The sequence below is a fragment of the Lissotriton vulgaris genome, chromosome 2_1 (assembly GCF_964263255.1).
Source record: "Lissotriton vulgaris chromosome 2_1, aLisVul1.2, whole genome shotgun sequence".
Lineage (NCBI taxonomy): Eukaryota > Metazoa > Chordata > Amphibia > Caudata > Salamandridae > Lissotriton > Lissotriton vulgaris.
The window spans coordinates 1,813,553,563-1,813,570,444 of NC_141687.1; the positions used below are offsets into that span (position 1 = coordinate 1,813,553,563).

The 16,882-nt window shown below is 43.4% G+C and overlaps 1 protein-coding gene across 6 annotated transcripts in view; it reads right to left on the reverse strand.

Annotated features, from left to right (window-relative positions):
* The window catches only part of ZFAND6 (zinc finger AN1-type containing 6), a 215,585-nt gene that overhangs the window by 75,041 nt on the left and 123,662 nt on the right, over positions 1-16,882 (reverse strand). For 3 of the 6 annotated variants that reach the window (XM_086957891.1, XM_086957893.1, XM_086957888.1), the window contains exon 5: positions 5,215-5,331. In XM_086957891.1, coding sequence (XP_086814017.1) covers positions 5,215-5,331 — 117 coding nt within the window. Of the gene's footprint in view, positions 1-5,214; positions 5,335-16,882 lie in introns of all 6 variants that reach the window. The other 3 variants (XM_086957889.1, XM_086957890.1, XM_086957887.1) reach the window with 1 other exon arrangement.

Here is a 16,882-nt window from a genome sequence, read left to right on the forward strand (position 1 = left end):
AGACCTATTCAAAACGTGGAGAACAGGGAAATGCATACAGAAACAATACTGTCGAGGGTATAGTGGAAAGCGTACCGTGCGAACCAGAGGAACGGTTTCGAACAGGAGGGCGGCAATACACGTCCGAACCCGATGGCGGAAAAAAACTATCTAACAATGCAGTCGAAGCTCATGTGCACTATTACCGAAAGGAGGAGTCACTTTACCTCGTGACTAGGAAAGACTTCTTTGTAGAAAAGCAACTTGCAAACATCGGGACCCTAAACTAGATGACAGGAGTATGCAAAGCATGTGTATCTACATCACATATGCCTCGAACGCATATATACCAAGGTACTACAAAAGACAAAATAGTATACTTTCCATACTACAGAGTGATACGGTTTCTAACATATATTATGTGAGTGGCTGTGTCAGTGTGTGTATTCGTGTCTGAGTTCCTGTGTGTGCGAGTGACTATGGGTGTGTAAAGGTGTGTGAGTAGCTGTGTGGGGGTGTGAGTGGCTGGATGAGTGAGTGACTGGTTGTATAGGTGAGTGAATGGCTGTTTGGCTAAGTGAGTTGTGCGAGTGGCTGTATTGTAGAGTGTCTTTGTGAATGGATGTAGGAGTGCTACTATGGGTGAGTGGGTGGCTCTCTTGAGAGGCTGTATAGGTGAGTGAGTGGGTTTGCACCTGTATAGGTGAATAGGTATATGTATAGGTGAATAAGTGGATGTGTAAGTGGCTGTGTCAGTGGGTGGGCGTGGCTCTATGGAGGAGTGAGTGGTTGTGCAAGTACTTTTATGTGTCTGTAAAGGGATATGTGAGTGTGTACGAGAGGCTGTATGAGGGTGTGTGAGTGGTTCTGTGGATGATGTCATCAGTGCTGTCACTGACCAGGTCATGAGTGATGTTATAATTTGAGGTCATAAGAAGTGCATTGTGGGTGCGTAATTTATAGTTAGCTTAGGTAACTATAACTGATCAATTACAATGGTTTTGTACAAGTGAAATCTGAACCTCACTAGAACATCCCTGTAACCTTTGGTTTTTAGGTACATTTTCAAAGTGTTTTTTAAAATACTATTTCCTAACTTTAACGTCCCTGTAACCTTTAAGTCTTTAAGTGATTTTCTATGATTTTTAAACTAGTAGGTGGGTTTGCAGAGTGGTGGAGAAAGTGGGCGGGCCTACGACCAACTCTCAGCAATACAGCAGTGTGGGACTTACTTGAGGTTACAGGAGTGGTTCTTGGCCCCCAAGTACCCTCCGCATCCAAGAGGACTTCATCCCCTAACCAGTAAAGCCAAGAGGCTCATTTGCAAAGTGGTGGAGAAAAGGGGCGGGGCCTCCGACTAGCTCGCAGCAATCCTGCGGTCTGGGACTTACTTGAGGTAACAGGTGTTGTTCTTGGCCCCTAAAAGTACTCCGCATCCAAGGGAACTTCATCCACCAACCAGTAGTGCGCCATGAGGTGCATTTGCAGAGTGGAGGAAAGACAGGTTGTGGCGTCCCACCTCTTAGCAAGCTTGCTGTGTGCAACTTACAGGCGGTGACAGGAGGGGCGGTTGGCTCCCAAAGACCGTCGTCACCAGCCAAGGTACTTCATCCCCCAACATGTTGTGCGTCAGGAGGCCCCTATGCAGAGTGGTTAAGAAAGGAGGCAGGGCCTCTGACAACTTCCCCCAGGCAGGCCTCTTAAAATTTTGTTTATTTTCTTAAGGGAGAGGTGGCGCGTGGCTAGTTACATATGGGGCAGGGGAGAGGTGGGGGCTGCCCAGGCTGAAACTTTCTGCTCTCCACTCGGACCACTAGAATAACCTAGTAGAAGGGCTCCTCCAAGATAAGAGTCCGGCGCTCGCTGACACGCACTAAAGACATGCTAGCAACGAGGAGGGCAACCTTTCAAGACAGGAACTGAAGAGGACAAAGGTGGAAGGGTTCAAATGCAAGCACACAGTAAGTAATATATTGAGGTTCCAGACAGGGGTCGGAGGTACCTTGGGCAAGATATCCCTTTTGAGCCTTTCCATTAAAGCTTTGCAGACATGGACTCTTAACAAGGAAGTGTTTTCTCTGTTTTGTAAGTAAGCTGCAACTGCAGCCAGATGAAGACATATGAAGTGATGCCGATCTCTGAAGATGAGCATGGTAGCAGACTAGGTCTTGGATTGCTCAGTTGAGCGGATATATGCGTTTTGGAAGGGAACAGTGGGCAAACGTTTTCCACTTAGTTGCATTGTAGGCCCATGTAGGGGGGTTCTTTAAACATAGATATACCTTCTTTAGGCAGATTAAAGTAAACAAACTCTAGGAGCCCAGGAGCCAGTTTGAACTACTGATCTACTTGAGGTTCAAATGCCTGATAGCACCTTGGTACTGCATGAGAAGTTCTGGCTGGCAAGGAAGTTTCTCGTGGAGAGCCACTGACAAGTCTAGAAGGTTCATGAACCAGAGTTGTCTGGCCCACATGCAAGCCACCAGATTGAGTATGAGGGATGTTTGCCAAAGCCTCTGAACCACATATAGAACGAACAGATGATGCAGAATAGCGTCAGCAAATATCTTTGACCAGTTCATTCATAGTGCATTGTCCATGGATTGTAAGTTTGGAAACCAAAAGGCAAAGCTTAGGCATTTTGGGCAGTTGCAAAAAGATGTACGTCTTGAAAACCCCAACGACAGAAGAACAGGAGTAGGACTTGAGGGTGGTGTTTCTACTCGTGGACTTGTTGCCGCATCCTGAAAAGCAGGTCTGCAAAGTCGTTGTCCATTCCTAGCAGGTACTCTGCAAGCAGATGTACCTTGTGGTTAAGCGTCCAATGCCAAATGTTCTGAGCGGACAGCTGCAGAGAGAGTGTGTCTCCCTGTTCCTGAAGGTAATACATGGCTATCATGTCTGTCTTGATGGGGACCACCTTCTGTTGGACTTGATGGAAGGCAGCCTTGAGTACTAGCTGGATGGCTGCAAAAAGAACACTTGGACAGAATGCAGAACAATGTCATACATTCACCCCAGTGCAGAGATCTGGGCCTAAATCCATCGTTTTTTGCTCACCATGCCTTTTCAGTTTGGATCCAGCCATATGCAAATCAGTCTTGACCCTGCCCCCAATGGGAACAGTCCAGCCCGAACTGCCACGCCAGGTCCTCTCTGCACTAGAAACAAGCATCCTAGGACCGTTTTCAGACTTTCAGCTCTCATCAGCCAGGATAGCTAGGCTCCAGTGGCATGGAGAGCACGGGACCAACATCTGGGCATACCAGTTTCACTCGGACTGTCATACACCCACTTAACAGTGGAACCATACTAAACCTTCAACATTTTTAAGAAATATTCTTCTACGGATCCATGGGATGGTCATACCAATAAAGCAGCAGACATTACGTTATTAGCTCCACGTCTACACAGTTTGCCAAGTTGGATGATTTTTATCAATCTTTTCGCGTTTTAATTATGAAATAAGCCCGGCTATATGTAAATCTGCTAGCCCTTGCACTAGCGTTTTTGGAGCTTTAAGACATGTAGTCAAGTGGAGATCTTTCTGCGGAGGGCTGTAGCTTTCCATTAAAATCACTGCCTGTGAGCAGTGTGGCTTTTGAAAAGTGGGCTAATTGTTGGAAGAAACTCCGCGTGGACAGCACCCTACAGCTTAACATCAGACTCCACCCCCTAGGGCCATCATATGCCTCTAGATAGGAATTGGATCCAATGTTTACTGAGGTGCAAAAAGCAGCGCCCACCTTGAAAGCCTCCGAACGTGCAGACCTCCGCATGTAATTCTCAGGGTATGCATTTGTAATGAGGGCACCGGCATGGGCTCCATGAATTCTTGTAATTCAGTCAATTGATGCCTGCCTCCCTCCGTTGTAGATTCGGCTGTTATTAGGCCCCAATGGGATACCTGTGCATGAAGCACACCCGGGCAAATTGCCATTTAAGTTAATGGCCTTTTTTTTAAAACATACATTGATTTGCTATAACCAAAGCTAACCAGAACTTCACCATAACCTTTTATTCCACTGATTTGTTTTGGTGGATCTTATACCACATCTAAGCCTTTGGGGTTACACCCAACCCTCTGTGCATGGCTAAACCCTGCTGGGATTGATCACAGGGCCCTGCCTCAGGGAGGGTTGGACCCAAGTCGGACTGAAGAGGTCACATATGTTCTGAAATAAAACACATTGACAATTCTATTTTTGACTACGTCAACATTTGAGTGAGTCAAAAAGGCATTTTTCTTCTACTGAAACACAATTAAATGAAATGTGAAGACGTTTGTTTTTACATTGTACACTCGGCTACGAAACTGTTGGATTTATACAAATAAGTGCACAAAAATGTATTTATTTTCATTTCTCCAATGGACCCTGCAAGGTATAGGAGCGGGTTTCCTGGAGTGCCAAGTTATAGACATCTCTTCTGGCCTTTTTGCTAGTATAGGAGCCAGGTGAAATCTAACCCTTACTTTTTTCCATTTAGGCCCAGCTTTACACAGTGGGAAACTCCTGCGGTGTCTTTTCAACTGCCAAAATGGCATCATGTAAAGTCTGACTCGCTTAATGGCGTGCAAGTGTGAAAGAAGGACCACATGCATGCATGTTTTTCCAAGGCTATGTCCTAACAGAGAGGCGATACTTATCATAGGAGGCAGAGCATCACAAAATGCACAAATGAAATGAGCATCTTTGAAAGAATTTAGAGGAATAAACTGCCACATAGCGAGAAACAAAAGTATTCCGTTGGAGTATATCCTTAGGCATCAATTGTGGTAAGACAATTAGCAACCTGTTCAGGGATACTTGTAAAATTTGTGAAAAAAATTAACTGCCCAACTAAAACTGCTGTGCATGTTCGACAGCAGTCTGGTCAGTCTTTGGAGCAGTAGCGTTAAATTGCAAACATGAAGGTTTATGCATAGGAAACCGACTGAGTACATTGCTCTTCCAACAATGTTTTTACGGTGCTCTTCCAACAATGTTTTTACGGTGATTGAACTGTCTGAAAAAGAAATGGTTAATTTGCCTTGTATAGACACACTTCTTTCACTTTAATCACTATTCTGCTTCACACAAATGACAAAAAAATCCCATTAAGCCCCCCCAAAGAGAACTAGAATAATATTATATATATACATATATACAAACATATATATATATATATAGATATAAAAACAGTAGTTACAAAGTTTTACAAATTCAGGATAAAACCACAAGAGACTATATTTACCAGTGAGCCCAACTTTCTTACGACACATAAAACAGCGGTTTTTCTTTTTCATTTTAGGTTTGTCTGGCGACTTCTCCAACTCTTCTGAGGAATTCTGCGCACTCTCTGAAGCGGACGCTGCTTGGAAGAGAAAACACCTGATGAGTAGCAAATGACCACAAGAGCACTGCCCAGGAAATCAGGCAACATAAACCTGCACAGTTACTGTAGGAGCCATGGTTAATCCGGCATGCACTTACTCAAGCAGAAGAAAGGTTACAATATACAGGCACACCGTATCGGAAGTGCCAGAATGAACCGTTCATGTGCAAGATATAGAAGGAGACAAGATATAAAGTGCCTACCCAAACTCTAGTAGAAGTCAATGAGAAGCATACTGAACTCTGTATTGCTGGAGATTGGCTACACTGCCCATACCAGATAGCTCGTCAATGTTGGTACTTTAGCAGCAGCGCTCCTTAAAGGAGCAGAGATTTACACGGTGCGCACACACATGCGCACTTTATTTAGCCACAAGAAGGTAAAAACACCATGCATGGCCACTTATAGGGCATGTAAATTACACTTTATCAAGACCACACATTCAAACGGAATACAAAAGTGAAGGCTATCAAGTCCATAGCCCTAGGGCATTGTGCCCCAGGGGACACAAACCCATGTACAGCAAGAGTCACAATGGATGTTTAAGAGGAGCAAATTGGAATTAGAAGCCCTTTTTTTGATGGTATTGATGGTTTTGTCTGAGTTTTGCTTCCCCTTCCTGTCTTCCGCAACAGGCAAGACAGGGCACACAAATTAGTTCCGTTTCCTTAATTTTGGCTGCTGGATATAAACAAGAGACAGAACATATTACACCTCACAGCCTTTTTTTAGACCAAAATATGGGGAGGAACTGGTTGCAATATGCAGAACAATTCTTGAATTCTATGCCAAAGTCCAGGGTTCGATCACAAACACTACAAACACTTAAAAGTGGTTGTGAATTGTGCTTACAGAAATTCGCAACACAGTTCTCGTTTCTTGAAAAAGCAGTGTACTCTCCATAAACGCATTTTAAGGGGGAGACAAGGATGGAAAGCGCAGAATAAAAACATTTTAGCCTCAGTAAAAGTGTATAATACAAAGTAATAAGAATTTCTCAGATACATAGAGGTACAATGAAGCAAACCTTTGCAGGGCTCTGCTAAAATGCGATTAACAGACTGCCTATCGTATAGCACCTTGCCAAATAAGCATGCATGTACTCTTGGAGATACTGTATTGGTCTGGTACGATATATTCATCTGTTACTACATAGGCCAACCCAGTAGTAGAGCATTTGTGTTCCACCAGTACCAGAAACCACATGTCCAATACTTCGTAACACAAAAATGCACACCCCAAGCATGGTTTAACAGAAAAAATTAACTATCACCCCCCAGATGTAACCCTATGGATGAAGAACCCCAGCTTGTAATTCCCTACTGTTATGCCTTATCCCCCTCCTCTGAACGTCCACCTCAACACATTTATCATCTTTGGTGAGGGGGAAACCCAAACCGTGAAGTCAAATTGTAAGCTTTTAAGTTCAGTGGACAAAACATGTTCAGTGGGTGCCACTTCACCATCTGAAAATCTTGAAATACATTGGCCCATTTGATACGATTTACTGTATTATGCAGCTGGTGAGGTTCAATCTCCTACCACAGCCTAAAGTAAGCAATGGTGATTCGACTTCTTTATCCCAGGACAAACAAATGGCAAAAGAGTAAATTGTAATCCAAGGGTAGTGCATTAGTATTGGCGATCCTGTGCAAACAGGGGTAAACAGCAATATATAGATGATGCCTAGGAACCGCTGATTGCACAAGACACCAAAAAAGGCCATGTCGATTGACACCAGGGTAAACAGGTGGAATCAAAGGGACCAAGCACTGCTGAACATAGCATGAAATGACGTACGTGAATTAAAAGAAAAACTCAAACTGAGAAACTACACTGCAGTAAACCAAATCATGGAAAACCAAAGCGTCAGGGGATACATTTTTAAGGAAATACAAATAACTCGAAAATGAAAGGAAACATTTTAAAGGAAATGTAATTTTAAGGAAACATCCAAAATCGCATTGAGAACTTGGGTGGAGTTTAGGGGAAGAAAGGTTTTTTTATTGTTTTTGGGATGGGTTCAGTTTGGGGGTGATACGGGTTTTTTGGCAGTCAGAGAAGGCTGGAGATCAGGTGTGTAATGGGTATTTTAGGTACCAGGAATAGGTGGAGTTTAGGGGTAGTGATGAATTTTTAGAATGCGTCAATTATTGTTGGGGTTTAGGCAGTGGTGGTTGATGGCAAATCCCATTCAGGGCAAACAAATATAGACAAACACACAACATATACACATAATACAACAAATACGCAATAATATACACATTAACCTCATCACTGCGGCGCGAATTCCGCCGCAATGCTGAAGGTTCTAAGCGCGGGCGCGGTCATGACTGCTCCCGGCCGTCATGAGCACACGCCCACAGTGACGCATGACGGCCGGGAGCCGCCATTAGCATGGAAGAGGTTAACAAATATACACATGTAAATGAAAGAAAATCACTTGCCTTACACTGCCACTCCACATTCTGCAGCACATCCTCATTGTTCAGCCGCACGTCCTCCGAGGGTGAAGCATACAGCCTACTCTCTCATCCAATAAAGAGGCTGTTCTAAAGCGTCTTGATTGGCTGGCTCATCGCTCCAAAAGGCACTGTAAGCCTGTGCCTGCTTTCCAACCCCAGCCGGGTTGGAGACGTTTGAATTGCGCGTGTCGGCTTGGCCGTAGCAAAGTAGCCAGCCAAACCAACATGCGCAATCCAAACTTAAGTGGTCAATCCTCTCTGTTGCCAATCATTGGCAGCAGTGAAGCACTGACTCCGCACTCGCTCTCAGTTTGCTGACCGAAAGCGTAAAAAAAAAATTGGTAATAAAATTATTTTATTTTTATGGTTTTCTGCTCAGCAGTGTTTGGGAGGTGGGATCCACTGCTCCCATGGAGGAACCACAGCTGGGTTAGGGCTGGTTGGGGTTTTTAAGGTTCAGTGAAAGGTAAGAATTTGAGATGGTGAAAGGTTTTTAGTTACAGTGATGAGGGACTTTAAGGGTTCAGGGAAGGGTGGAGTTTAGGCATGGTGGGAGTCTTTTGGGAGCTGGGATGCTATTTTGGGGTTGTGAGATGGACATGGATTGTGTTACGGGTTGGTGAAGTATCAGCGGAATTAAAAGCATTCAAGATAATTATTTGACAATGTAAAACATATTAATCTGCACTAATGTTCCCCCTTAAGTAAAGCCTTGATATAATTACATCTGACAAAAATGTTTCTGGAAGGTAAGACCTACAAACACGGCATTTACACCTTAAAAAAAATGCACAAGTCAATTTAAAAAAAGGACATTCTATGAATTGGTTTCTACGAAATGGTAAAAGCCATTCATCCTGCAAATTTCCATTAATCATTTTAAGTGAAACGGTTTCTCAGAATGGTATTCCATAACATTATTCTATGAAATCATTAACAACCAGCATGAAAAGCAAGAGGCTACTGTAAAAACTCTTCAGAGGCAAGAAGGATAGGCTCCCACAAAGGACATTGTAGCCCATGATCTCGAAGAACAGTGGGCCATGCCAAGGAGTACCGGAGAACTGAACATTCTGGGACAGTGCTCAGAAACAAGAGAAGGTATTACCAATCCGAAAGCAAATAATGTGGAGAACCACTTTTACCCAAGAAAGGTTGCAACTATATCAACAGTCAGTAGAGGAGGTACAATCCAGACAACCAGCAGAAATGATAAATTCCAGGACATATTTAGAATTTGTGAAAGTAAAAAATAAAAGAAATGTGTGACCACACATAAGACCGACAGTAGAAGGAGAAAACAGAATTGTGGTAGAATCTGGCAGTACTACACCAAAAAAGCTCACAACCAGAGTTCAGCTTTAGACAAACAGAAAAAAATCAAATCCAGGTTCTCCTCAGACCATTCAGGGATAAAGGCAGAGTCTGGGGAGTTAATAGAGAAGAACACAATTTCCCCTTCAGGGAACCAAGTAACCTACAGCAGTCCATAGGAGAAGTCACTGGGCTGACCCCTGAGAAGAATGGGTTTCAAACCAGAACCTTCAGACCAATTACGAGAGAATATCACAAAAAACACCATCCACCCGTTCCAAAATCCAGTTAGCAAGCAAACGTTATTTTGTGCACAAAAAGTATATTCATTGAAAACTTCACTTCTTGAAGACTGACACTTTGACCAAAATCTCAATCGTTAAACATGATTGAAGCTGTTCAATGCATCCACCTCTCCATTCTGCTTCTGCTCTAGATGAACACAATAAGAAATATAAATATATTGTTATTGAGGCAGCTGTTGTATAGAGTTGTAAAATAGATAAGATCAACATCCCCTCCAGTAGTGTTGTCCTTAAGATTTGAACAACTTTCCCTTTCAGCATAAGGAAGGATACGAGGTATGAAATGATAATGTAGAGCATCAGCTGGTTGGTTCGGAGGTCTTTATCAAGTCAGTGTAGTGTGACCGACAATGCACTTTGAAGCAACGCTGCAATACACTTTGAAGCAACGCTGCAATACATCTATCATCATAATGATTTCCAGTACTAGATGGTGAAATCTAGTACCTTTTAAGAAGTCAAACTTTTGAGTCCACCAATAAAGATATCCTCTTCGATTGGGGACCAAGGCATGATTTCAATGAACAAGTCTGTAGGTTTTAAATGGTAAACTGTCCCAAAGGGACATGGATGCACAAGTTCATTAAGCAAAGGGCACTATTTTGATGGAGCAGGCCAAGTACTGTGGTGTTCTCCAGTGCCAGAACTCTTCCAGATATTGAAAAATCTAGGGGCACAGAACAGTCAGCAAACTTTCCTGTGATGGTATTACCTGGAATTTCTCCGATCAGAATCTGAACTGTCAACTAGGAAAGTCTCCATAGAACGAGCTCTAAATAGCCAACACATGCAAGGCAAAGGGTTAATTCGGGAGAAGGAGAGGAGTTGCCACAGCTGAAAGTATCACTGTAAATACTCTTGCAGTGTAAGCCTATTGGTAAGTAAGCATCTTTACCTATAGTGATCACTTTTAGTGGCAAATAGTAAGTAGTGAGGAAGCACTGGGCACTTATTCTTTGTTTAGCACGCTCTGGACATCCCCGCGCAGCGCATGTTAGCTACAAAATATTCTTGCCACCATTACCCGAGAACCCTCAGGCCACGCCCACTATCGTTAGGCCACGCCCCCACGTCTCCTCTCTCCTATAAACTATGTGCATTCCCTGGACGCGCAGCGGATGAGCGCAGCGGGCACGCCTAAGGCAAGCCCGTCTGCGCCAGCTCCGGGCCTAGGGCCAGCCATGCTGCCGGTTCCCATCTTGCACAGAGGCAGGTCTGGTCTAGATCGCAGCTTCTGGATTTAAGAGAGAAAATTTGCACTCCATCGGCACGGTGCAATCTCTCACTGACTAGCCCCATCTATTTTAAATTTAACAGCTGCCCTTTCTCCTTTACTCCTCACATGAAATGCTCCCATTTGTCACCAAAAATCCATCCCACACCTATACGAACCTATTCCATGGGATTATTGAATTGTCGCTCTCTGCCATGCCACTCTAGTGACATTTGGCTGCTGCTCTCATTAATGTCCTGGGACTTACTCTTTCTTACTGAGACGTGATTAAGGACTTTTCCAACCCAGACATTTCTCTTGCCTTGCCCCCGGGATACCGCCTCACCGGAGTAAGCCGTGAAGGCTCCAAGTCCGGAGGCGGAATCGCGGTTATCTTACAGACTCACTTGACGATCATGTCCAGGAAAATCCCGAATTTAGGACCCATAGAGGCACTATACTTTTCCATCTTGGATGCCCTTACGGCCATCTTTTTGGGGGTCCTGGTATATAGTCCTCCCAATACCCCACAGCCTGCCATTTCTGCACTGCTAGCAGTTATTGCAGATTTGTCTCTTAAACACCCTCACGTCACGGTATTGGGAGACTTTAACTATCACGTGGATGTAAGTGACTGTACTCGTGCCAATCATCTTTTAGATTCCATGCAAAGTTTGAATCTGACTCAAGGGGTTAGTGGCCCCACACATTCTGCTGGACACACCCTTGATCTGATCTTCTCTAATTGGACGGAGCTTTAGATTCTTCCCTCCATACCTCTGACTTGGTCTGATCACCTCTTGATCCCGTTCGAAGTGTCTCTATCTCAGCCTCCTAAGAGGGAATCTGCCATCAGAGAACAAGGCAGAAAATGGCATAAGGTCTCATGTACTGCCCTGGAGCAAACGTATAAGGGTAGTTCATACTCACTCCCTGACGATCTCAATGCAGCGGTATCCATATTTAATCAAGATTTCACGGCCGCCATTGAGCAAGTCGCGCCCTTGCAGACCCTCACCTCCCGTAGATCAAAACCGTCAGCTCCCTGGTTCTCTCAGGAATTAAGGGAAAACAGAAGCAGTTGCAAAAAATTGGAGCGCTTATGGCGCCGGACATATGACCCGGCAGCTAAATCCCTTTGTAGACTGGCCCTCAAAGAGTTTCATAAACTCAAACGCAATACCATGAGTCAACACTTTGCAGAAATAATCATTAGTGCGAAAAACTCCACGAAGACCCTCTTCAACATTGTTAAAGAGTTCACTAATCCTACTGCTCTGTCCGTTCCAGTCACCCCCAGCCAAGTACTTAGTGAAGGCCTATCTGATTTCTTTTATGAAAAAATTGCTAATATTACGGCAACAATCCTTCAGAACCGTACAGAAGTAACTTTAGATCTTGACACCACCTGTGCCAAAGTATTTACTTATTTTAAACCGCTGACTAAAGAGTATGCCCTGACTATTTCTAAAATGTAAATCAGGCTCACCGCTTGATCCAGACCCGGCACCGATCCTGAATGATATTGCCCCGTAATTAATCTCCTGCTGGAAATCTGGAACTCTTCCCTGCAATCGGGTGTTGTCCCTTCTTTATGGAAACACGCGTTGCTAATTCCAATTTTAAAAAAAGCTGGTGTGGACCCAATGTGTTTTAGTAACTACCGACCGATTTCACTCCTTCCCAAGCCAGCCTAAGTGCTGGAGAAGGCGGTACAAGAACGGCTGTCCGACTATCTAGAATCAAACTTGCTGCTCCATGACTCGGTCAGGATTCAGGCCAGACTTCAGTACTGAATCAGCTTTACTAGAAGTGTCCGAGTATATTCAGGAGTGCGCGGATAGGGGAGAGGAGGCCATGCTGGTCCTCCTCGACCTATCCGCAGCATTCAACACCATCTCCCATGAAACTCTGTTAACACGTCTTCAGGAGTTGGTGGGACCCCAGTGGTCTGGGTCAAATCATTCCTGACGGATCGATTTCAACAAGTGATGCTGGGCTCTTTCTTTTCCACCAAGAAACCGTTGACATCGGGGGTTCCGCAGGGATCTGCTCTCAGCCCACTCTTGTTCAACGTATACCTGAAGCCTTTGGCGAAAGTGGTGGAATCATGGGGCGTCAGAGTGATCTTTTATGCTGACGATACTCAGCTTGTGTTTTCCTTTAAAGATCACTCTGAAAGCGCTCGGACAAATTTTCGCCACTGTTTGGTGAATATCGCCTCTTGGATGTCCTCAAATAATTTAAAATTGAACACGGATAAGACGGAAGTCTTATTTTTTAATCAGAAATCCCCTATCTCCACTGGCCTCTGGTGGCCGGCTGAATTGGATCCTCCCCCTGTACCTGTCCAAGCTGCCCGCAATCTGGGCTTCCAATTTGACACAGCCCTCTCCTGCAAAACCCAAATTAATAAAGTTTTGGCGTCCTGTTTAGGAAAGATTCGTATGTTCAAAAAAATTATCCCTTTCCTACCATTTGATTCACGCAGGATAGTAGTCCACGCCCTCATAACGTCCCATTTGGACTACGCAAATAGTCTGTACGTTGGAGCCCCGACGTACCTCATTAATCGATTGCAGACAGTACAGAATTCTGCGGCCAGGTTGATCTGCAATATCCCCTACCGCCACTCCTTCTCACCTCAACTGATCAAACTGCACTGGCTCCCAGTGAGACTACGTATTCAGTTAAAATCCCTGACCCTTGCTTTTAGAGCTCTTAATGGTCGAGGCCCTGCCTACCTGAGACACAGACTGAAGATCTCACAAGCAACGCGGAATCTCAGATCTAACCAGCTTTGCTTAATGCTCTGCCCCCGATTTCGTCTTGCGCGTACGGGAGGGAGGGCCTTTGCAGTGGCCACCTCCAGACTTTGGAATCATCTGCCATTGGACCTCAGATTTCTGACATCAGAGCCTCTGTTTCGAAAGAAACTTAAAACCTGGCTCTTCTCTCTGATCTAGCCCACTCTCTATCCCCCTGGACGTCACTGAACCTCACTAGATGTTGTCTTCTGCGCCGGGACACCCCCGTTGGGGGTAATTGCGCGCTTAACAAGCTTCTAAAATCAATAAATAAATAAGCACTTCCTCAACTGGCATTTATCTTGAGATTTATGCTAGACATTAGTCTATCATCTGCACCCCCTCCACAGTTCCACAGTTTTCGAAAACCCCACCATCTGGAAGGATTCCACAAGATGCCCTCACAGTTCTTGGGTACCTAGAACAACATCCCAGGCATTTTCCAGAACCAATTTGATACAGAATGTCCTTTGGGTTCACCTGCATGAGTGAGATGGTACACTTTTCTGGAGGGGACTGAATGAAAAACATTTGGATGTGTAGACAGCATATTTCTGCATACTACTAAACTCATTTCAGATAAGGTCTGCAAGTTTGAAATATTTAAATTACCTGCATGCAAAAGTCACTTTTATCCAATTCATATCAGAATATTATTTTGAGATCATGCCATGCATGTATGCGGTGTTCTAATAAAGATGATTAGGGGGAAGCAGAAAACTGTTAAAAGAAATCAATAACTTAAGCAAAGAACTTGTATGCCAAAAGGACGCTGTATTGTTCCCATTTACATCAATTTAATTTCCACACAGAAGAAAAAGTTAATTAATTTTAACACTGTATACCTCTATGCTAACGTATGAATGTTAATGGAGCTCCTTGTTAGGTGTCAATTTCCATTTGATGCCATTTATTCTCACCTATTTGGAGTCTCAAACTCAAGCCCCTAACTGACTAGGATCCAGGACGGATTCTTTACGGTTCTTTTTCTCAAAACCTTACTGGAGTTGTTAAATGCAAATGATGAAATGGCGATTAAAAGTCGAACAGTAAGGAGGGGACGATCTTTTCTCAAATTTATGTGCTAAGAAACATAGGTGAACGTCACAGGAGTTTGGGTATCAAATAAATTGTATGATAAGTTAACCATGCAAATAACGAACTTAGGTTTGAGCTGAATACTTTCAAATGAATGCAAAATTATTTAGGAGTTTTAAAGTTAATGTTTACACTTCACATATCATGCATGTGCTGTTACAACAGAAAAGTCTCAATTCCGCTTTAACAAATCATCCTCCAAAATGGTATGCTTTACTGCCTCCCCATTACGTTTTGCCACTGAATGAGCATTTACTTGTATGGATTTGTATCCTCCTGCCATGATCCTTACAGATAACCCTTTTGATTATTTTAACAGCATAAAAGGAGTACACCAATTTGTTTTTCCACCATCTACAAATGTTATAGATTGTTCCTCTGTTCTAAGCTCCTCTGTGGACTATTTTATGCAAAGTAGAAGCATTCCAAGATCTTTGTCATTTAGATTCTACCTACATAAGCAAACAAGACAGTTAAGTACCAAATCTGAAAGGTAGATGGTTAGTTAGGCAGAGAGGTAGCCTGCACACATCTATGTAGCCTAATGAATTCTCAATTGTTCACATCAGTCACTCTCAAAGATGCAGGGAAAAAAAAATTCGATCAGATAAATCTGAAGGCCTACCTTGAAAGACCAGCCTGCATCCTAGGGTGATACATGAAAAAAAATTGACTGCATCGAGGTAATGCAGAGATGCCAAAATAGCAGAACTGCAGAGCTAAATATGGATATTCCGAACAATGGCAAAGGGGAATCAAGATAAATGCTGCATATCCAATAGGTCAGGAACCTCATGCACAGAAATAATTTAAAAAAAACAAAATTAAAAAGGAATCACAGTGAAATTAATTGCTTAGGAGCAGCGTCAGGGTGCCATCTAAAGATGAAGAAAGCAAACAAACTGCTTATAATGTTATGTTCAAGTGCAAACCAAATATTCAGTTTGCGGACTCCCCTCACTAAAGGCAGATCGTTGCACAGATGAAACTGGAAGTCAGCAAGAAATGTGAAAAACACACCATTTTAGGCAGGAAGTGATACATTGTTTCAAAGACTACCTAACAAACAAGATATATATGGCAGAATGATCTTTCAAGAAATACTTTACTTAACATGTACAAACAATAGTCTCCTCAAAACGCCATTTTCTCTGAGCGTCATCGCACTATACATTCACAGTCCTCTGAAGACACTGTCACCTATGTCAGGTGAGTAGGGTCTCATTTCCTTAAAGAGGACTGGAAAGGAGGTAGGTTCTGTGGAATTATAGCACTTATGCCATTAGCTGCACAACTAACAAACTGAAATAGGACTCCTCCAACTCTTTGGGAAAATGTTTTTTGCATTTAATTGCTGTTGATATTCTTGAGGGAGAAGGGAGTACACTAAAATGTACACTTAATCTCCCTCTTAAAAATGGAAATGTTGAATGCTTACAAATTGACCTCTAAGAGGTACCGGGTCAGAATGGACACCAAGGCATTCACATTTGTTCTATTTGCCTAGCGGGTTATAAAAGAGAAACCATGTTTAAACCGAAACACCCTGCTCATGGAGCTGAGGAGAGGAAGTGCCCATATTACTCTTTGGTAAAAAGCACCACCTTACTGGAGAACCCTGTGGTATTGCAAGACTAGGTGGGTGTCTTCAAAAACTCTGCATTTCCAAATAATTGCAGGGCTGAACGTTTCTACACAGGGATGAGGGTATTCTAGCAATTGAAAAAGAACATCAGATGAAAGACCAGGAGACTTTGAATTGACTCATAAAAGAGCATGTCTCCGGTAAATGCTATTAATACATTCACAAACAGAGCTCAGCCAGCAGTGAAATAAATGATGTACAAATGATGTACCTCAATATTACATGGACATCCTTATTAGGGATTATTTCAAATGTCTGTGTAGCTAGAGAAAGACTTTTGGCTACCCATGGCTCCTGTAATGAAAACAGAGCACTGTGTGCAGCAGGATATTGCTAACTGGATTACAAGGCTCTGTGTCAGAGGCTCAGATAATAGTTGCCTGGGGTTGCCTACCAAAGTTTCTGGTCAGACACTGAAACACCCCGGGCCTACTCAGAGTAGAATCTAAGCAGAGGATAGCAGAGGCAGAGGCAAAATTGTGAGTCTAGGAAAACGAACCCTCTACTCCTGGAGCAGTCAGCAAAATGCAGCCACTATAGAAACGGACAGCATATTTGTCCCATTGGAAAACTAGTTATCCAAGTTGGAATAGAGGGTCCAGAAAATTTTAGGGTAGCACAAATTACCCTAGATACTGCAGGAGTGAGTTCTCTATAGGCATGTCCCCCTTTCTTTTGGG